Consider the following 23,537-nt stretch of genomic DNA (forward strand, 5'->3'; position numbering starts at 1 on the left):
ACACTATCACTGTTACAGTTTTAAGAGTGGCATTCAAAATTCTGACTCCACCCAAAATACCAATGCTAGGGAACAGCATTAGGACAAATGGACTACCTTTAGCCAGGACAAAACCTGATGCTACTGGGGAAGAAAAAATAATTCCCCAACATTACCATTGGGTGGCAGGGCCAGTTCCAGTACCCAGTTTAATTTTGGAAATGTGCAATTAAGTTTACAAGAGTAATAACTCAGTACTTTAAGAATTACACTACAAGTCATTTTGACAGTATCTAAAACCAGGGCATGAAAAACCATGAAGTTTTTCACCTCTACAGCAGCTAGCCCACAGCCAACTGCTCTTGAGAGCTTCATGATTTTGTGGTCCAACTGACATAACCAGTGAAGTTTTGTCACAAACTGCATCCTCTAGATTGCTGAATTATGTCTCTAAAAAAACCAAAAAAACCAAATTTCAAATTGCTTTGATGATTGTGCCATATTTCAATAGAAAATGTATCTGCAGTAAACGTGTATGTGCCTTTATACCTCTATGAATGTCCTTCATCAAGCAATACCACCAGCACTGTAACCTTTCCAGAGCATCACATTTCAGTTGCAAGCTCTGAGACTGGCAGATGGATCCAGAAAAGCTAGCCCTGTGTGTATGGGTAAAACAATCCTTTCCCTAATGCTCTATGGCAAGACTATGCGGAATGTCGTTTATTCAGTGCAGGCAGAAGATTCTTGGTGAAATGGCGTGCCTCATCATTGATCACAAGACAAAAGCACCATCACAAGCATCCCTTGAAGCAAGGAGTCATTCTACAGGTGATTTTCCAAAAATCATCATGGGAGAAACAAAATAAAACCATGGTAGGTCCTGGATCTGGAAGCCCGTCACTACGCAATGAAGAATTCAAGCAGAGTTTCCTGGGAATAGTGGAGGTCCTAGGCTAGGGGTGTGAGAATTGCCACCACTAGATGTGATGAACCTACAAAATCTACGCTGTCAAGCAGCCCTAGCCCACCAACTCTCGTAAGGCAGTGCTGCCATGACGGCCTCGGCCCCCCTTTGTTGGGTGTGGGATGCTGTAAAGCGTGCCCATGGCAGCAGGACTGTGCCGGGCCGTCCCATCCTTCCTCACCCCAGGGACCAGCTGTTCCCGCACAGGATCCCCGCCCTGTCCGGAGCCGCCCTGCCGCTGCTGCCCTGCGGCCGCATCCCCTCGCTGGGCGCTCAGGGCCGCCCGCCCCCTGCCAGCGCCGGCCCCTCGCAGGCCGCTGCCGCCGCTCCCCGCCCGGCCCGGCCGAGCCGAGCCCGGCCCGGCCCGGCCCGGCCCGGCCCCCTCCCCTGTCTGCAGCGGGTGGAGGCGGGAGAAGGGCGGCGGCGCCGTCACGTGAGGCCCTGCCTGGCGCTCGGCTCTCCGCACAGCCCCGCCGCCGCCAGCCCGGCCCGAGCCCCGCCGCCGCCTCTCCTCGCCTCGGCTCGGCTCCTCCGGCGCTCCCATGCCCAGCAGCGAAGCGGTGCCGCTGGGGCTGGGCGCCTGCCGCAGGTCGGGGGCGCTGGGAGGGATGCTGTCGCTGGTGGCGAGGCTGCTGGAGTGGCTGCGCTCGCTGTTCTGGAAGGAGGAGATGGAGCTCACGCTGGTGGGGCTGCAGTACTCGGGCAAGACCACGCTGCTCACCGTGCTGGCGGTACGCGGCCCCCGGCCCGGGGCAGGGCGGTGCGGTGCGGAGCCCACCGGCGGGGCAGGGCCGCGGGGGTGCGGCGGGCGCGGCCGGCCGGCGGGGCTGGAGGGGCCGCCCGCCCGCCCGGGGCCGCCGCCCCGCGGCCTTTCCCCCGGCAACAAGTGCGGGCTTTGCTGCTGCGGTGATGCCACCGCCTGCTGTGAGGTCCTGCGGCGATGCGGTGGGATGCAGAGGGATGAGGAGGGGGCGGCCAGGTGGGAGAGAGCATGAGGCAGCTTTTGCATCGTTTGCAACCTCGAGAATTTCACAGCGGGAGGCTAAGGTGTGTATGAAGGTGTTTTCAGAGGGAGGAGGAAGATGTCTTCTGGGTCTGGCTGCTAATTGTGCCCATCTTGGAGCAGATTCGTGGGCGTGGGCTCTTGCCGTGGTTCAGCTTTCCATGTTAGTGTATCCCAGAATAATACACTGTGCATCCCTCAAGGCCGTGAATTGTCTGTTACTGAATTCTTTCCTCCCAGCAGTTGCAGCAATACTAATGCCTCCCACAAATCCTCCATAGCTCTTCCCGAGCATTCAAATCTGATTCTAGCATTCCGTTCCCCCTCTGGTGATGGCCTTGCAGCCTCTCTAATGCTGACACCTACCATGACATTTTCTCTTTTGTCACCATGCTGAAATACATTTCTCATCTTTGTTTGTTGTGCCCTCCAAACTGCATTTGGGTCCATCCCAAAGATTTGCTTTCCATCAGGGGATGGAAATAAACATGTATATATGTTATATTTATTTACTACTAATCATGAAGCTTAGTGAAGCTTTTCTGCAAGGTGGTATCTCTTGTGAGCTGTATTGCAGCTTCAGCTGCTAGAAGAATAAAATTTCTAGATGTTCTTCAGTCCTTAATGTGAAAAGCTAAAAACCGTACTGGGAGGTGTATGGGTTAAAGTCAGAGGGATTGAGGCAATGAAGACCTGAGTATATGATATTTGTTACTTGCTTTTGTATATGACTATGGATTAAGGGAAAAAGAAGAGATTATGCATTAGTGTGAATGAAGAAGTGGAGAGAGAGCGGGAGAAAAAGGTGCCCAAAAAGTCTGTTTTGGGTGACATCAGCAATCAACGGAATATACTTGTTGCTGGTATTTTAGTTGGTTTGTCAGGCACTCAGGTAATCTTGCTGAGATAGGCCTTGGTGCTTCTTACGCCCATTGGAAGTGTTCATTTCCCAAGGGAGGGCCTTGCTGTGGAATGGGGAAAAGGCATGACAGATTTAATTGCTTTTTGGATTGTTCTCATCAACAGAGCAAAGAAGAGCACAGTGGCTCAGAGACCTCAGTAGTGTGTGGTGCCAGACTTTGTGTGTGTAACTCTTTGTCCACTCCCTTGTACTGTACCACCAATGGAATGGTGTTGTAGCTGTTTGTCTCTGGGATGTTACCGTCAACACCAGAGCACTCCTGTTACTGCAGGTCTGATTTTCCCTGTAAATGTTATTTCTTAAGAGTGTTCTACAAGGCATTCATGTTTTGTGACTTAGGGAGGGTCACATATTGCAGGTTTTGTAGATTTTGGATCTTCCAGTCTGGAGATGACATGCCATGGTAATCCCTGAAGAAAAGTGGTTGGAGAATTTTGAAAAAAAATTAGGATAAGGCTAACTAATATTGTATGTAATAACTATATATTTAATAACTATAAACTAATATTCATTTTAGAATATCAATAATAGTTTTCTCTTGAATGCCGTTGATATGTGAAGGGCAAACAGTTTGGGAACTCTCTGTATGTTTGTGAATACATGGCTAGAGTGTGACGATGAAAATAGCTGTTGCAAAATAGTGGCTACTTAAAATATAAGCTGCAGTGGATTGAGAAAAAACATTGGAAATTACAATTTTTTTCACTTTGCAAGAGCACTCAGAGATCCTATCGTGCTAAGACTGAATATACACCCTTTGAGACAGTCTCTGCTCTTCAGAGCCTCAAACTCTTCAGAGTTTGAGCCATATTTAGTCCTTTATTACCTCAAAACTATTACCATATTTAGTCCTTTATTACCTCAAACTCTTCAGAGTTTGAGCCATATTTAGTCCTTTATTACCAGTGGAAACTTTGGATAAAGTCACTGCCTTGTGCTGTGGATGTGCATTGATAATAGAGAAGAATCTGGTCCATGGTTGTTGATATGGTACGGGGTAATGACAGTGTTCATTATTAATTCAATATTCTGAAACTTTTAGAGGACATTACAAACTTCTTAGCACCAGTTATTTTTCATTTGTGTTGGGAGGTAATCTGGTTTTTATTGACATATGAGAATAAAATTTTTTGTACTTCTTAAATATTCCCAAGAATAGGCAATTTGTAATGTAAACCTTCCTTACCAAGCACTGTCGTATAGACTTTTTACTTTATGGTGATCAGGTCATTACAACACAGTAAACAGCTCTTGGACTAATGTGAGCAAACAATTGAACCTATTCCTTTCTTTTCTTCACTGTGTTGGAAAATAAAAAGCTATAGACATAATACTTTCTTTGTGTCTGATTCCATTCAACCAGAATGGGGAATTTTTAGAGGAAGAGACTGAAGACCAATGAAGAGGATGCTAATTCTTTACATTCTGTCCCCAATATTAGAAGACTTATGGTGGTTTGGTTTCTTTATTTATTTTTATCTTCCAGTTTAGCGTATTACACGTGATGTATAATTTACTGACAGAAGTAAAATTCTGATTTTCTCCGGCTTCCTGAGTTAACTGTCTGGTTTTCCCAGCATTCCTGTCCTTGAGAAATGATGCTACATTTTCAGTGTTTATGTATTCATATGGGGAATATGTGTTTATACATCAGTCCTCCACAAATATAGGTACTACCTATTTTAAAAAATTCATATAATTATAGAATCATTAAGATTGGAAAAGAACCCAAACATCATTAAGTCCAACATTTGACCGAACACCACCCTGTCAACTAAGACATAGCACAAAGTGCCACATCCAGTCCATTCTTGAATGCCTCCAGGGATGGTGACTCCACCATTTTCCTGGGTGGACCAGTACCCAATACACAGGAGGATTTACTGGTTGGCTTTGTCTTACTACATCCAGTTAAAAACTTCTGTCAGTGCTGGGTATGTGTGTCTGTATAAAACTGTGGGGGCTTTTGTTTTCACTCTGTGTTTAGTTCTGCTGTTGACAAGTTACTGAAGCAGGGAAGAAGAGGGAAAAAAAGAGACAAAAGATGGTGACAATATATAGTACAGCATTTAACAAGAAGATTCACATAAGTAAGGTTGAAAAAAGGATTGATGGAAGTTGTTTCTTTCCTGAGGGATCTAATGCCAAGTCCTTGTGAGACAATCATGTAACTGTCAAAAGTTGTACAGCTTTGAAAGCCCCAGATTAAAAATGGTTAACCTTTAATTGTAAATGCAAACTGGAGGCAGAGTGTATTCTCACTCCACCACAAACAGAAAAGAGAAAAGTTTCAGAAATTGTATAGAGCCCAGGAGTAGCCCTGGAGGGGTAGACCGCGATACACGTTGTTCCAGTGCACCCTCAAGCTCTGATCCTCCACTTCTCAGGTGAAAGGGAACTGATGGAACATGACTGCATCCTGCCTTGTCCATATATACCCAAATTTTCTTCCAAAAAGAAAAAATCAACAACCCAGGGCACAAGAGGTGATAGGTAAATATGGGCAGATAGATGCAGAACAGTGGTGGCAGGCCCAGAAGGTGCTGCTTTCCTTGCTGGATGATTGGAATACCAGGATTGCTGTGTCTGTTGCAGAGAGCATCTGGGCCTCTGTGTGGACATAAGTAACGAACTGCCTATCTTACTGTATTGTGTCCGGGAGACACAACAGCTTGTTAATGATGCATTTTCAAAAGGAAGAATGAGTGATGAGTTACCTACTCCGATCTCAGTTCTGTCTTTATCCTCAAAAGGTGTCTTCTGTAGTGTGTTGAAATCTGTAAGATTCCCTTTGGTTTGATGAGAAGTCTCTATTGTGAAAATATTTCTCTGAACTGGGGGAGGAGGCAGCATTTTTGTGCTGGGGGTTTATGTTTGGGGTTTAAGGTACACTAAGTTAGTACCTTGTACTTTTCTGTCTTAATGGCATTCTCATAGCTCTGAAGCAGGATTCCTCTGCTGTCCCCTGCACAGAAGGAACAAGTCTGAACACAGTATTTTCTGCATGGGTAGTCTTTCACTGTTTTTATATTTGGAGTTAAACTACTGGTAACAGTAGTGAGAAACTACAGGAAAAATCATAGTGTAGCCAGTTTTATAATATTTTTGTCATGGGGGGGTAGGACTAGGTCACCTTTGAAGGTTTCTTTCAACTCAAATCATCCTACAATTCTATAATTTGGCTGTGCTGCCAAAGGATCAGATAAAGAATTTTCTGAAGTCTCGTGGTTTCTGGGGTGATCTTTGTTGCTGAAGAGAATAAAAGATCATTTAAAGGGACTGAAATGAACAGTCTTCCGTGATGTGACAATGCAGTAATTGAAGTGCTGGCCAGTGCTCTTGCTGAAAATTAATGTGATATTTTACAGTATTGTAAAATAAAGTTTTTTAGATTGCAAATGAAAACCTTTCTTGTATGTATCAACTGTTTTATAATCAATATAATTTTGGTTTTATATTCTAGTCGGGGCAGTTCACAGAAGATATGATTCCTACAGTAGGCTTCAATATGAGAAAAATAACAAAAGGAAATGTTACCATAAAGGTAGGTGTACATGTTTGAATTAATACAAAGTGAATAAATAATAGAGTAATTTCAACTGGAAATATGGAAGACAGGAAATTTCTTTTAAGATTATAGGGTCCCTTATCTGTTTTTCTAGCTCCAGACTAACTTTTTTTAAAGCAATAGTAATATATTTCTCTGTTACATTAATCTGTTTCATTTCATTTTATTTCGTGCCAGGCACAAGCTTTGTTGCACTTTTGATTTAGGAAGGTCATAAAATGTGGAGATACTAAGGTAGCTGAGTTGACTCATGGGGGTGTATCTATCTTCTCTCTTCTCGTTCCCCCCCCCCTCCCAACTGTGAGTGAAATCTGGAGCAACTTAACTCCTGACTTAGGTATCTCAGTGGAGAGTGTGGTTTAGCTCACACGTTAGCTATGCTGAAATAGAACATCTAGCTTAAATCAAAGAACCATCTCTTACAGCTAATAGAGACACATACACATCAAAATAGGGATGAATCACTCTGGTAGCATTAGGGCACTGTCTGTTGTTCGATTATGAAGGGAGCCTGTTTGATTAGTCTCAATGAAATTCACAACTTCCAGATAAAATTAGATCAAGAGAATCTAGATTTTTGTCTTTACCTTGTCTTTTCCCTCCTTTTCCATAATTTGTGAGTTCTTTTCTCCCTCAGTTCTATAGTTACTCTTCGTCTGGTTTGGTATGACTCCTAAACCACTGATCAAATTCCAGAGGTGCCACAGTCAATAAAAAAGTTACTACATTCAACCATAGCTGATAAATAATCCACAGGAATAGGAATTTCCATTGTTTTTTGTATTTTGCACAGAAGCAATGAGGCCATGATTGATAGAGAGAAAACACAGGCGTGGTTGGAGGGGTGTACTGATGCTGCTGCAGAATTGTCAGATGTAGAAGAAAACAGAAAAGTTGTTGATGGTTCATTAAACTAGACAAAAACCTTTTACTAGTAAGCAGTAGTCAAGATAAAGTATTTTTTGAGACAGGATAATTTAAGAAGGAACTGAATAATAGTTTATACCAGGGTTGTCTAAGCAAATGATGTTGCAAGGTTAAGTTGTGCAGTGTGCGTGTGGGTATGTTTCTGTGGAACTGTACCTTGTTTTACTCTTTGATCTCAAAAGTAATTTTATATATAGTTGCTATAATGGAATTTTTAAGAATAAGGAGATAATGCTAACATAATTTATATGTTTATTAGTTTCAAAAACCATACTTAATTTGGAAGCCAGCCTGCATAGGAAGAAATCTTGACTCATTCTCACAGTCTCTCTGCTACAACAGCATTCAGTGCAAGGAAAGGGTGTAGGGGAATATGACTCTTAGGCATAGATGCTTATTTTCTTAAGAGTCAGGATAAACTACTTGTATGTCACTATTCCTGCATCTAGGTTAAAATCTTACAGGTTATTGCTAGATAAGGTTTCCAGAATTTTTTTACTTTGAGGAAAATGACATAATCTTTTGATAAGTTGATGACTCAAGAATGATGAGGTGCCTCTTGCTAGAATCCTTTTATGAACTATTTGCAGCCAAGTAACAAGAACCCACAGTAAAATTTTCTTTCTTTGGCCTTTTTATCCCAACAAAATAGATAACCATTATCATAGAAATACTATTATATTCAATTGTCAGCTACTAAAATTAATGGATAAAGTGTTATTGTACTAAACCCGTTAAGTTCTTTAAACATGACAGGAGTGATGTTTATGCTAAGCAAAGACCTGACATTGTGTCTGACCTTTTTCGAAGGTTTCAGGGGACACTATAAAACAGAATCAATTAAACTTACTATAAAGTTGAGGTTGAAAAGTCATCTGGGTCAAAAAGTCATCAAGTGAAAAATTGGCATTCTAGAAGTAGTAAGATTGATCACTTTTGGACAAGTAAGTTGCAAACTTACTTGTTTATAAAAAAAAGCAATTAGGTGATACTAATCCTTTATCTGTTTTTTGCTCTATTTTGAGGTAGGCCACTAAGTGGGAAGTACTATGTTAGTGCAGTGTCACTGCCTGGATCCTTTACTTCAGTTCCATCTGCAGATTCCATATAATTCCAGAAGGCAGAAAGAACTGACACCCATGGTCTTCTTTCCTTTCTTCTGATTTTGGCAGTCATTTCCAAAGGCTGGTAGATTTATTCTCATTTTTAATCTCTAATCTTAATGTATAAATGTATGGTCATTGGCATGTGTGTGTATATGCGTATTTATCCAAACCACACTAAAAGAAAAACACTGATTATTTACTCAAGCCGAAACATTTCGTAGGAAGATGCCAGTTTCAGATGTTCTTGAATTGAAGCTAAACCTGTTTAGAAATGTAAGGCTGTCAGCTTTAACCATGAACTGTCAAATTTTGACTTATCAATATGTTTAATAACCTGTCACCTGTTATTTCCAAGAAGAGAAGTCAATAAAGGAAGGATTTTACCACACAGTGTTTGAAATCTAAGCAGGGAGCTTTACATTTTGAGGTTGTGGATGAGGTATTGAAGTGCAGGATGATTTCTAGCATCAAAGTATTTTATGTACTACAATGTAGGGATCTGCTAGAATGATTCTATTGAAGTTCATTACAAAACTGATGTTCATTACAAAACTGATCTTTTTTTTTTCCCCTGACAAAAATAAATGACTGAATTGCTTTGAGATTTTAATTCCAAACACGTTTTACTGTTTGGTGAGTGATTTGATTTTGACGGGTTTTCCATTTGTTGTATTTGCTTAATATTAGCTGTCCTTTTGCTTAGGTCAGATTTACTGTTCAACAAGCTAGACTGCAGTTAATAAAATTTACTTTTAACAAGCCAAGTTTCAAGAACCTCAGAAGACTTGAATCGTGAACTGCTATTTAAAGTGACTGGGAACCTCCAGCTAAGCAACCTTTGGTTCTTGCAGTGATGGTCTTAGAACAGTCCCATTTAAAAGGAAATAGAGCACCACAGATGTGTACACACAGATAATGCCACAGATTCATCTCCCTTGCTCTTGCATTTGTTTTTATTAAAATAGCATAGATTCTGCACTTCCCAGCCATAGTGGTCCACAGGGAGTGGAGAGCAGGTGCTTGGGGGACTGGAGCTGGCAGAGTGGCCTGTGGTCACCCCAGCTGTCACCGCTAGATGCCGGTGTCCCTCCACCACACCCTGCACAGCCTGGCTGCAGGAGAGCAAAGCTGAGCTTCTTGCTGCTTACACTTTGCTCTGATGTGGCATGGAGGCAGGAGGATACCAGCTCTGTGCATTCCTCTGCCAGCTTCCATTGTTGCAGCACTCCTGCTCTGGACAGTGGTGTTTTCAGGTCTCTACACATCCTTATAGAAGCAGAATCTTTCAGCTTTGTAATGCTTCCTCCTACTATTGAGGTTATCTTACCTGTCATATTGTCATTTCAAATGTCATGCAGTAATACAAGCCTGTGTGTGTACTCTTGAGTGTAGCTCCAGCAGTGTTTCAGCACATACTGAATGACTATTCTGTATGACTTGGATCACTCTGGAGAAGCTGTGCTGTGTCTGGCCTGATTTCAAGTCAAAGTGGTTATTTCTGTAAAAAAAAGAATTTTTGCTGAATGTCCCAGTGTTTAATGATAGTTGTCTGTAAGGAATAGCTGTACTGGTGGTTCAGAAGGGCTGTGATCCACAGCAGGAAGCCCAATTACTAGTCCTAAATCCCAGAGATCAGTGTGTTTGGTGTGTTCATTAGTGACCTGGGTGGTGGGACAGGATGCAACTTCAACAAGTTTGCTGGTAGTACAAAACTGGGAAGAGTGGCTGGTGCAGCAGAGGGTTCTGCTGCCGTTCAGAAGGACCTTGACAGGCTAGAGAAATGGATTGGTAGGACCCTTAGGAAGTTAAGGAAGTACGAGGACTTTGGTTTTGTGTCCTGTTTAAAATCCACCTGTTGATCCTTCCAGCACTGTATTTTGTGTTTCTGATAAAATGGCAGATAGCCTCTGGTCACTTAGAAATACTCCCTCCCATTAAAATGCCTCTGTGCTTGTTGTCAAGAGTTGAAGATACTTTGTGAACTTTTCTGTTGCAATCCTATTTCCAGTTCTTTGGTGAAAGTATTATGATTAAATTGTGAACATTGAAATGCACATATAGCTTTTTTCTTTTATCTGATGTGATTAAAATGCCTAAATGCTATGTTTAAAAGTTGGACTTTATCACGAGTGAGGAGGGAGAGCAGAGTTCTTTAAAGGGCCAAGACTGATTTCAAAGAACATACTGTTCTGGGAAATGCTGCCTGCAGAAAATCATGTGTAACCACATTGCACACTTTTTTTGACTCTAAGAGCAGCTATGAAGGCATTTCCAATATATAGGATAATAAGTAGTAAGTATTCTAAAGTAGTAAGTTATTCTAACTTCCATAATAAGTTACATGGCTGGTAGGTTAGGCTGTGTAGATTTGGATATACAGGGAAATTTATTAAAAAGTTTAAGGTTATTAGGTTTTTTATTCTTCTGTTTATTCGGTAAAAAAAATGGTTATTTTTGGTTGAAGATTTCAGTCTAGAATAGGTGATTGTTCAGGATTTGTGCCTTGTGAGCTTAGCCAGCTGGTAAGTAACAGCCTGAGCCAGTTGTCTGAACTTGCTGGGGAGCAGTGGGTACTTTGCAAGAATGCAAGGTGGGTAGGCAAGGTGGTTGAAACAAACAGAACAATTTTCTGCTGTTGGTGCCATCTGAGCACTTCAGTAGACAAAGAGAAATTTTGGTCACCTGGATTAAATTCATAAATTTTAGATGTTTGAAGTTGTTCCATGCTTTTCAGTTGCCCCATATTACACACTGAGTTGGCTATGAGTGCAATGACTGCTATGTATGTGCAAACTCATTGGTCACATCTTAGGCTTCTGTGTATACTGTGATGGTGGATGTTACTGGTGCTGCCTTATTCTGTCCAAATATTCCTCTCTGCTTAACAAATTCCTCAACTCTTTGTTGAGTTCAAATATTTGTAGTGTTGGATTCATCTTGCAGGTTAAGATATCTACATGTAAACAGTTATGTCTGCAGTGAGGCTTAAGCTCTTGTAATAATAGTCAGAGGAGCTGTAGTCAGTACTGTCAAGTCTAGAGCATAATTCTATCATCCTAAAGAAGATGTTATATCTGATCAGCTGAAAGGCTGTCTAGACTTTGCTGACTACTGTGAGATTGTTGAGCCCACACACTGACATCAAGATAGAAATTTGTCATTGTAATCTCTGTCCACAAGAAATCTTCAGCATGTCTGAAAAAAGCCATGTAACATGACATCTAGAAAGCGCTTTTCCTGCAACTTTCTCATGAACCATCAAGCCTTCCCACAATATGAACTAATTTGAAGAAACACAGCTAGAGTGTTAATGAACCTTCCTGTAACTGAAAACTTTTAAAAATTCTTTGAACCTATTAATGTGCATTTTTGCTCAACTCTCATGATAGAGCTCAAAAGAAAAGAGTGCAAAAGAAAAGGACCTGCTCCTTAAACACAGTTAATAGTTATGGTCTTAAGATGGAGCCTTAGGTCCTCATGAAAAAAATTGGAAAAAGATGAATCCAAAGTTTCCACTTTTAGAAGAATTTGATATATCTCAAGTAAGTACATGGTGATCTAGTTTACAGATTAAAACATTGCACTAATTAATGACAGTGTAGACCTGCAAGCACAATAAGAATTACTACACTATAGAAGTAGATAGGAATGAATAAAACAGTTTAAAATGCAGTACTAACAAGATGTGTGCCTTTGAGATTGAGCCTGAACATCAAATCCTTGAGATTTTAATCTCCTGTGAGACAGTGGTACTGGGTATCAAAGAAACTTTCTCTCAGTTTGGTCATTCTGTAATCTTTTCCTGATTCTTAACATCACAATTTTATCAATTGGGATAAAATTACCTTTTAAATATTATGAAACTTTTATTCCTGAAAGGCCAGTAAAAGCTATGGGAGAAATTTGAAGACCAGCCTCTTTTTAAAAACAGCCAGACAAAGTAAACTTCTTTTTATAGCTAGCTATATGTTCAGCTGTAAAGGTTTAGTCTCCTGCCTATCCCCATTCATACCCATAACATACTTTTTACCTGTGTATGAAATACTGGGATGCAAAAATAGTTGATATACAAAACATGCAAGGCTCATGCAAGAAAACTTCTTTAACACCCTTTCCTTCATGGGTACCTCTTGTATTCTCACAGTTCTGTCTGTTCAGTTGTGTTCTGTGAAAATGGTTTGTTGCAGCAATTTGTGTTTTGAATTAAGTAGTTAACTCTTTCATTGGCTATTCAATATAATAAAGAGTATTAGAAAGTTACTATTAAAACCATTTTGATTTTGGAGGGAAAGAGGTGAGGATTTTTTTGCATTTCATGCATTTATTTTTTTTCATATTTCATATAATTATTACTATATTGATATAAACTTGGTTCTAAAGCACTGTTAAAAACACCTAGTCTATATTGTGTCCTTTGTGTTGTACTTTAATGAATAGCTGTAAGCTTGATTAGGGAAACTGACTGGAAATGACTTATCTTTCCATTGTTTCAAGGTGACTTTTTCTCCTAATGAGAGTAATCTTGTTCTGCAGTGCAATTTAATACTGCAAGATATAGTATATCATCAAGGAAGGACAAACGCAGTATTTTTTATCTTGTATTATTTATTTTGTGATTAGTCCAGGCTACATCATCTTTTAGATTTTCATTGCTATCATCATTCCAAAAATCTAATCTGACTACTAGCCTGCCCTATCATCTTTCCCTTTTTTTTTTTTTTCCCCTCTGGTCTACCAAGAAAATAATTTAGTTTCTTTTTCAAGACACACAGATGTGCACCAGATGGCTTTGGATAGTTTCAAGGTCTTGATGAGTTATTGGAGTAATTAGTGTTGGTGTAAGTTTTGTCACTTAACCATAATGCTGAATACTTCTTAAGTTAAAGCTTTTAAATTATAAAAGTTTATTTTACTAAGACCTTTGATACAATGCTTCAAATGTCAGTACAGACATTAACTGATACCCACTTCATGGTCAGAAGCTCTTTCATGTGTAAAATTTTTGATCTTATTCAGGGGATCAAAAGGTACTCTACATTTAGGTGATAAAATAGTTTTATGTTGGAAGGAGTGTTAAGATATCAATCAGGCAATGATTTTAATGGTGAATTGGGAAATACTTCTTTCTAATATATGAATATAAGATATTGAAAATTATATAAAATTGATATGTAAAAATGATTTACAGGCCATGAAATTAAAAAAATAGTGGATATTAATTGAAAAAGGCCTTATCCCATGGGTCTGTGAAGTCTTGCTCTTTTGTGCAAAGCTTTGTTGCCACAGAAGGCTTAATTTGGATTTATAGTGTAAATGTGAGGACAAGTCTTAAAAAAAATTATTTCTGTATATATTACATCCAAATTTAGTTTCTTCTGTTACACATATGCCTCCTAGATCTGGTATACAGTATATATTGTTTTTATAGCTAAATCTGCTTAAAATAAGAAAAAATTACTTCTCTTTGTCCTTGGCAGAGGACAATTCCGTTACTTTTATTTGTCAGTATTCATCACTGTCTTAATCTGTGTGTCACTTGTAACACAACTGTCTTTGGATGTAGCTGTAACAGATACATTGTCATGCAGCCCTGACCTGCATGATGTATAGATGTTACCTGGTACTTTGATCTGAGAAACAGTTTGGAAACAAGATACTGTTTACAAGATACAATATACCAAATATACCAAATTTTTTTGGAAGTAAAGCAGACTACAGAACTCCTGTACAGAAAAATAATGTGTTGATGTTCTAACAAATTTAAGAATTCCATGGGGTTGCTGGTCACTAATAGCATGTGTAAGTATTTATAGGATTTGAGCTTTATTTCTTCAAGAAACATTGCTTTGATCACTTCAGGCCTACCTATACTACTGTTTCCTTTCTGGTTCTGATTAATTTATCCATGTGTCTTTTAAAGCACATTTGTTGAACTAGTGGGAGAACTGTGGAGGTATTGGAGCTCCTTGGAGTGGGTAGTATCATCCCTTATGTAGATTCAGTCTGCTCTCTGACCAACTCTTTGTTTATTTACTATCTGTCTTTATCTGGTTGAAAATCTGATACCTTCTTAACTCAGGTCTCCCTAGCCACATTAAATATTAACCTGCATAACTGTTTCATACAATTATGATACTCTTTTTTGTTTTGAGACTGTGCATTTGCAATAATTCACTTCAGTATCTGAGTAAGACTTTTCTTTCAGTGAGTGGGAAAGGGTAACATTCTCCAAAAGAACATTTGGAGCTTTTAGTGTAACAGGCCTGACATACTCTGTGAATGTGCATGTCCCTGTCCATTAGCTAGAAGGGGCCAAGAAGACCTTTGAATAAAATTTTGGAATTGGCAGTACAACCTGTGTGCTGCATGTAAGAGTTAATTTATTCTGTTGGGTTAGGGCTATGTAGTTAAAAAGTATTTTAACATTAAGAGGTTGTAGTATTCTTACCTTTTCAGGTGTGGGATATTGGAGGACAGCCAAGGTTTCGAAGCATGTGGGAGCGTTATTGCAGAGGAGTCAATGCAGTTGTGTAAGTTTTCTTTTGTATGTCCATAGAAAATGTACTTTGTAATATTTATTACTATAAAATTAGGTATTATATTATATTATACATAAAGAAAATAAATTTTTTTTTCTTCTGTCCACCTCCATCACATAAGAAGACCCAATACAATAAAAGTAGTGTGTTTTGCACATGCAGCAACTCAGACATGTAAGTAATTGCATATTCCAGGCCATTTTTTCCCCACGGGCTGTATTTAACAGCCTAAATCTGTTATCTTCCTATATCAATAAATGCAGGGCTTCTACAACTTTGGATTTTTCTAATGCTCTTGTCAATATCAACATGTTTGTCACATTTCAGATGTTTTAATGCAAATTTCTACAGCTAATGGTCAATACCATAAAAGATTATTCTTTGTTGCAGTTACATGGTGGATGCAGCAGACCTAGAAAAAGTAGAAGCTTCAAAGAATGAGCTTCACAGTTTGATAGATAAGCCACAATTGCATGGAATTCCAGTAAGTATTTTCATTATTATTCTTACCTGAATGTTGATAGTGTGGCCTAAATCCTCCTGAGTTGGTTTCTCTGGTCTCTTAAAAATACTAGGTTATATATGATGCAGCCTTGATACATTGAGCACTCTTAGAAAAATTACTGTGATTTTTTTTCATAGTAGTCAGCAACTTAGGAGCACTGCTTTGTGTTTGTACATTTTCTTGTCTATAGGTCAGAATAGATTTTGAAAATCTGTGTTTTCACATGTGGCATTATCAGACAGTAATTACTTCCAGTCAATCCCTTGTTGGCTGGGTTTCAGCCAGTGACCCAGGCATGTTTCTGGCAGTTATCTTATGGCATGTGAGATCAGTATTTCTGCAGATTGGCAGACAGTAACATCAAGTAGTGTTCTCTGCCTCCAGAGATTGTGTAGAAACTTTTTTTATTTGTCCTGACTTTTTCTTGACTTAGTATTTCAAACTAAATTGTGTGGAAAAAATGCAAATATGCATCTGTTCTCCAGTTGGAAGTGTCAAAGAATGGTGTATTCAGCTAAAATTATAACGAGGAATATGAAGGTGGAGACTAATGTTGTTTATTTAAATGTAATCTGCCAATTTAGGAATCCATCAGGTTGTCATTGGTCTTTCTATTGACGCCACCAAACAAGAGTTCATATCTTGACTATAAGAAAGAAAACAGTCCTAAATACAAATGAGGAAGAAGTTACTCACAACTTGATGGCTCTTCCTTGGCCCCTTTTTTGTAAGCAGTAATTTGGACACTTGGCCTCTGCAAGTAATTGAAGTTACGTGAGGGTGAGTGGACAATGTAAGGACTTAAAGAACACAATTGAAGTGTGTCAAAACACTGTCAAAGCCATAGAAGGAACTTCCCATAAGATAAGCCACCACATCAAGAACTTGAGATAAGCACAGATGCCACAGTAGACAGGAGATAATTCCAGGCCTAATGGAGCTGAAGGTTTAGTCAACATCTGGACATGCTAGGCGTCTGGACATTGCCACTATGGCAAACTGTGGGAAAGGAAGTGCTTGTACACATGTCACCGGTTATGGGAATGGCATCTACACCCCATGGATACCTGGGACTTGGTCTGTGTAAAAATGGTACCTCCAGTATGCAGTCATCTTCCTCTTTCTCTCCCTCCTTTCCTCCCACTATTCTCAAAGGAGAGTTTTTCAATTGATTCACCATCTTTTTTTATAAGGTTTGCTATTTTTGTTATGATTTTATATGTTAATTATCTATTGAACAAATCCTACAGAAGTCGACAGTTATGCTGTTCATGGGGAGTGACATTGCCTGTCCTTTGCACTCTCTTCACATGCTTTTTTGCTTCTCACTTTTCCTTACTGAAATGATTGGTCTCTCATATCTTCAGTAGTATTTAATTAAGTTCCTTGCCTCTTATATGTTATAATATCAGATTCCAAATGCCCAGGCTAACCCACACAGTAATTTCCAAGGTGCAGTGACATATTTTTTACTTACTTTTATTTCATATGTAGTAATTAGTATTGAACTTCCTTCAATTTATTGTGCTCAGGATTTGGCACTATAGATTTTAGAGCAACTTTATTAATCTGGACTCTAAATTACTGCAAGTAATGAGTTTAATATGTTCCAGATTCATGGGATATAATGGGACAGTCTTGACACAGAATTGTAGCACATCTGGGAAACAATAATGCAATCATAACTAGAAAAACCTTCCATTGCTTACTTTATCTTAGAATGTGCTCAACCCATTGACCTTCATTTATACTTGAAGCCTTAAATAGGAAGTCTGAAGTTCCAGCATCTATTCAGTAAATGTTCTGCATTTCTTGGACTAAATTCCTAATGGCTGCCTTTCAGATTTCTACCATGGATGCTCAAATTGGAGAGAGAGGTGGCTGGTGCTTAGGTGATACTTGGTTCAGAGGCTGAGCTGTTCAGTGCATCAGTGTTAAGAAGCAAGGGAGCAAAAAAATGTAGAGAGAATTTTGTCTGGGTCTTTAGGACCAGCCTCTGCTGCTGGGGTCCTACTTTTGATTAACATCAGTGGTCCTCTGAATTGAATATCCTTCGGTGGCTTGAGTGCACCTGATGCGTGCTCTCTTCCACATTTCTTTGCATTTAATCTGGCACCATCCTGTAATGCCATCCAGAATGGAGAGATTCACTTCTAGAGGAGACTTCTAATACTAACATACCCAGAAATAATTTGATCCAGTTTTCAGAGGGTATACATCCAGCATCTGGTCCTGACTAGAAGCAGGATTTCCATGATGTTCCCACAGTCATTGGTCATTTTGAATATGTCCTCTGTTACTTTCTAAATAGCTGCAAGATCCAGAATAATAATAATAATATAAAGAATAAACTTTTGTTGCTCCTGGATTTAATAGGCATATGAATTATTTCTTTCAGGTGTTAGTTCTTGGAAATAAACGAGACCTCCCAGGTGCACTGGATGAGAAGCAGTTAATTGAGAAATTGTAAGTAGCTGGCTTTTGTAAAAAGCTGAGACACTGTGAAGTTTGATATGTAAGTCAAAATTATTGGTAGTCTGTGGCAATAACTGGCTATAAAAAATGTTATTTTGCATTCTCAGATATTCCACTTCAAGCTCTGCCTGATGTAGATAACTGATAACTGACTGCAGTAGATTTGAATCTCTCTTGATTGTTGGTTGTGTGAAGTTATTTCAGATAATCCTGTTTTCCCATCAATGAGGATAGAACTGCTATGGATAGTGAAAGGGTCATTTTGACTTCCTGCAGTACAATGCAGTGTCAGTTTAATGCTTGAATGGCATTAGAACAAACCATATCAATCTAGTGTTGGTAAATTTAAGCAAATTGTTGGTAAATTTAAGCAAAATTTTGCCATATATCCAAAGCATAACTTAGGGATTACTGAAACTAACAAATTGATGCATAGTAAATGTAATTATAAAAAAATATACAATTTTTTAAAAATGACCAGTATAGCACTAATTTTGTAAAATGGGATTCACAAGTCACATAACTTTAATTAGTAGAAAGTGAAGTGAAGTTTTGCTATAGTAAGGGTGGTCCAAAGACGGGGCTACTGAAGTGGGGCTCACAGAATGGCTGAGGTTGGAAGAAACCTTGAGGTCATCTACCTGCTCAAGCAGAGACTTTTGCCCCTTGGAGCTGGTTGCTCTGGACCATGTCCAGTCAGCTTTTGAACATCTCCAAGGATGGAGACTTTGCAACCTCTCTGGGCAGCCTTTGCCAGTGCTTGGTCACTCTCAGAGGTAAAAAGTGTTTCTGTGTATTCAGAGAGCTTCCTGTGTTTCAATTCATGGCCATTGCCTCTTTTCCCATCATTGGGCTCCATCTTCTTTACAGGCTCTCTTCAGATTTTTGTACACATTAATAAGAAGTTCCCTAAGCCTTTTCTTCTCTAGGCTAAACAGTCCCTACTCTTCAGCCTTTCTCAGTATGGGAGTTGCTCATTATTTTAGTTGTCCTTTATTGGGCCCTATTCCATAGATTCATATCCCTCTTGTACTGATGGTCCACAGCTGGTCAGGTACAGCCTTACTGGTGCTGAGTAAAAGGGAAAGATCACCTCCTTCAGCCTGCTGGCAGCACTCCTAGTGCACCCCAGAATACCATTAGCATTTTTACCACACTGCGTGATTGTGTTCAACCTGGTGACCCGCCAAGACTTGCAGGTCCTTTCCTGCAAAGCTGTTTTTCCAGACAGTTGGCATCTGACATCTCTTGGTGCCTGGGGTTGTTTCTCCCCAGGTGCAGGACTTTGCACTTTCCTTTGTTGAACTGCATGAGGTTCCCTGCCAGCTCTTTTCTCCAGCTTGTGGTGGTCCCTCTGGGTGGCAGCATGACCCTCTGGTGTATCAGCCACTCCTCTCAGTTTTCTGTCATCAGCAAATTTGTGCTTTTCCCCATCATTTGCAACAAATGAAGATGTAGAACAGGATTGGACCAGTATTGGTTCTGGTGTACACTGGTGGTCATTGGGTTCAGCTTGCCTTTGTGCCACTGATCACCCAGTGTTCGGCCAGTCTTCAGTCCACCTCGCCATCTGTGCATCCAACCCATACTTCCTCAGCTTGTCTGTGGGGATATAATGGAAGGCATTGTCAATGCCTTAATCAAGTCAAGGTGCACAATATCTGTTTCTCTCCCATCATCTACCAAACTGTAGATTTCATTGTAGAAGGTTATTGAGTTGGTCAAACATTATTTCCCTTGTGTGAATCCGTGCTGACTGCTCCTGGTCACCTTCTTGTCTGTCACATGCCTGACATGGATTAGTTGCCTGATAGGATTAGTTGCATCATCACGTTCACAGGAATCAAGGTGGGGCTGACTGTCATGTACTTCCCAGGGTCCTCCTTTTTCTGAAGAATGACTTTTGCCTTCCTCTACTCTTAGGCACCTCTCCCAGTTGACATGGTTGCTCAAAGTGGCCTCACAATGACATCAGCTAGTTCCTTTATCACTTGTAGGTGCATCCCACCAGGGCTGATGGACTTCTCCATGTCAAGTTTGTTTTTTTATTCCCTGATCAGATCCATCAAGGGTACAACTTCTTTGCTCTTACTTGTGATCTCTCTGGGGCCTGGTGTTTCTGAAAGCTAATCTGGGCTTTGGCTGATCTACAGGTGTCTCTGCATTCTTGGACAATGTTTCTTTATTCCTCCCAGGTTACCTGTCTCTGCTTCAACCTGTATGCTTCCTTTTAATTATTGGGTTTTGCCAAGGGCTTACTGTTCATCCACTTAATGTCTTTTGGCTTTTTTCCAGGCTAGTTAGGATATGTTATTCTTAAATTTGGACAAAAATTTTGAATATTAACTGATTTTCTGCAGCCCTTCTTTGCTACAGGGCCTAACTACATGGGACTTTTCCAAGCAGATCCCTGAAGAGGCCAGGTCTGCTCTCCTGAAGTCCAGGGAGGTCCATATTTAGTTCTCTTCTTCAGACTTATATGGTCTTCAGACTTCTCAGTCCTTCACTTCCCACCTGCTTCAGGAAAAAATTTTGTGCATGTCTGTGTCACTTGTGTGAGGATAAATAAATGGGGGAAAAAAAGTGTTCAGAAGCTCTGAAGGGGGTTGGAGAATTCCCAGAAAGAAGTTGATTAAGAATCAATTTCTTCCTAAATGTAGAGGCATCCTTTCAGTAGGAGTCAGATGTGATCTATTAAGTATGATATAGTAAACATCCTGAAGATAAATGGTGTGGTCATTTGAGCACTGATATTTTACTATGATTTACTGGAGAAAAAACCTCAGAATTCTAAGTGAAAAGAGTAAAAGGTGAATGATAAGACACGAGTAATACTTGGTTGCTACCACAAGACGTTATTTTTAGCTTATGGATTTCTGTGATTTTATTTCTCACTATTATATTGACCTAATGAGAAATTCAAATTTTTGTGAAATGACTTTATAACCTTTTAATCCTTATAGTTTAAGAAATGTGTGATTTTCTGTGTGCAGTGGCATATTTTAAGAATTTAATATCTGGGAATAGAATTGAACCCACTGAGTAAAAAGCAGAAAACATATAATTTAATGGAAATTTCTGTTCTCAGTGTTTATGGGGTTATAACAGTACTTATTGGTTTTGTTTCTGTAGAAACCTTTCAGCTATTCAAGACAGAGAAATCTGTTGCTATTCTATTTCCTGTAAAGAGAAGGATAACATAGGTAAGCTTCTTCTAGTGTCATCAGTGTGTGGTTTGTACTTCAGATCACATCAGGTTTGAACATCTACCTCCACTATATTATTGAAGATCTCAATGTACATTGAAAGATACTTTGCAAATATTGAATGCCACTGTATTTGTTTCAACACATAGTTATGTGTAATTAAAAAAGAAACTTGTAGAAATATTTAGTTCCATGAGAAGTTAATTTGACAGGGACTGTGGGCATTGTTGGAGCACCATGTGCCATATTTTGAGGAAGACCTTGAGAAAAGAGGTTGGGCGAGAAGCTAGGGAGACTAAAGGGCTGGAAAGTACCATTTATAAAGAAAGACTCTTATGCTAGCTTATTAAAGAAATGAAACTACTAGTCTTTTAAAGAGAAGACTGGCAGCTGTCTTCTTCCTCTGTGCTTTTGACTGATGTCAGTGCAGTTGAATGAGATGATACTGGTTTTTCAGTGTGATCTGCAGCCTAGCTAACTGGTCTCGTCAGGAGGTGTAGGTGTAAGGCTGCCAGTTACTGTGTCCTGAGAGACTGTGGAAGATAATTATATAGTTAATAGCTTTGATATAAGTGCAGTGGGTTGCTTTTTACTGCAGTCTCAAAGCCTAAGCTGGTCTGCAAGGATATTCATGGAGTGCTGTCTTGAACTTAAGACAAATATGGCAACAAATTTCAATTTGAGGGCTAGAGCTGCTGCTGCCCCCGATATCCTTCCTGCCTTCCTGACAGATGTTACTGCCTTGAGGCAAAAAAATCTAAACTGCTCATGAATCAGTTTGTGAACTGCTGCAGTTTTCGGCTCAGTGCATTGGATTGCATCAGGAGGGGTGCCAATTTCAGCTATCAAATTTTAGTCCAATGTTGCCTATCTTTCAGAGACCTTGGACTCCTACAACCTACCTAAATAGCTTCTTAATGTGTTGTCAGATTTTTGCCCTTCTCATTCCTTCTGTTTGTGTATTTGCCTTTGTTCTCACTCAGCATTTCATTCTAGTCTGGATTTTACAGTTTGTTTTATGGTCATCTTAAATCTTTGCTTTTTCAACAGTTCCTTATCTATGGCTTAGAGAACTTGATGTCAGTCATTATACTTCAAAAATACAAAATGCACATGATTTATAAACATACAAACATAGCTAGGAAAGTGGCACCTGGAGGTTGACATTAATGAACTTTAATTATGTGTGAATAAGAACCTGTGGTTTCTGGGTTTTGTTTGGTTGGGGTTTTTGTATTTGTATTAACTTGCTGGTGTTCTGTTGTGCTTCTACAGTCTGCAAACAGGCTGTTGAGTTTTCATTTTGCTTTATCTATCCTGGCAGACATAACATTACAATGGCTTATTCAGCACTCCAAATCAAGAAACTGTTGAAGAAACTTTTGCTGAAGATAACTCTTCCCCAATCACTTTGACTCCTATCAGCTATACACACTGAAAAGATAAGGAATGCAACTGTCTATTACCAGGACTCACTGTGGTCATATTTGTTAACAGAAGTAAATCTGACTTGTAATGTCTCTGTCTGTTTTGATTCTTTTTTTTTTTTTTTTTTTGAATCCTGATATTTGTCTGCCTAGGTGAAATTCCTGAACGCCTTAACACAAGACTGGAAGAAAACAATAATTTTTTGAGCTGAAGTGTTTTGAGTTTATGCATGCAAATTGTCAAATACATAGTACTTTTTTTCTAATTTGAAACTGAATAAATTGTGCAGTGGAAACAAATGACTGTTTTTTTTGAATGTAGCATATAATTATTCACACAGATTGTCTTCCCTCTGAACACATGTAGTTAAGTACATTCAGTCAATTAAATCAATTAATCAATTAAAACTATAATTAAGAGCTTTTTATTTGAACAAAATGCTGATATTCAGAACACTTTCACATATTCTGGAGAAAAGTTATTTACGAAGTTATGTATCTGTAGTTAGTTTTTCCAGTCCCTAATGTGAATTATTCATATGAATATTCTTTTGGAATTGAAAAATAAAATATTCTAGACAATTTAAAAATAAAATATTCTAGACAATCTTGTCCTTCTTTATTGGGAAAGGAAAGAGTCTGGAATTGCAGTGGGTATTTTTCTTTCTTAAGCAGAGCGTGAAATAGAGAGCAGGTGAGATCATGTGCATCTTTTCTGATGTTATTAACCCCCAAATTCATGGATTTCCTAAGCATTGTTACTGTAAATGAAATGGTGTTTGTGGACTACTCTGTGCATTCCTGAACCTTTAGAATTTTCAAGTATACAACATAAAATAGCTGGGATCTGAAGTAGGATTAGTCCTTTGGAAACAGATTAAAGAAGCAACTTTTTAAATTTTGATGCTTTGCT

At 39.3% G+C, this 23,537-nt stretch overlaps 1 protein-coding gene across 2 annotated transcripts; it reads left to right on the top strand.

Annotated features, from left to right (window-relative positions):
• The first annotated feature begins 1,343 nt into the window (after positions 1–1,343).
• On the top strand, positions 1,344–23,221 carry LOC128788102 (ADP-ribosylation factor-like protein 8B). Of its 2 annotated transcripts, none has more exons than XM_053942891.1 (7): positions 1,344–1,677; positions 6,335–6,415; positions 14,929–15,002; positions 15,402–15,495; positions 17,915–17,982; positions 21,124–21,194; positions 22,522–23,221. In XM_053942891.1, the coding sequence occupies exons 1-7, from the start codon at positions 1,489–1,491 to the stop codon at positions 22,569–22,571; spliced, it is 627 nt and encodes a 208-aa protein (XP_053798866.1). In that variant the 5' UTR covers positions 1,344–1,488; the 3' UTR covers positions 22,572–23,221. The 2 variants fall into 2 exon arrangements, with proteins under 2 accessions (XP_053798866.1, XP_053798867.1); XM_053942892.1 differs by lacking the exon at positions 1,344–1,677 and adding an exon at positions 1,841–1,993.
• Positions 23,222–23,537: the final 316 nt, after the last annotated feature.

This window comes from Vidua chalybeata, chromosome 5, assembly GCF_026979565.1.
Source record: "Vidua chalybeata isolate OUT-0048 chromosome 5, bVidCha1 merged haplotype, whole genome shotgun sequence".
Taxonomy (NCBI): domain Eukaryota; kingdom Metazoa; phylum Chordata; class Aves; order Passeriformes; family Viduidae; genus Vidua; species Vidua chalybeata.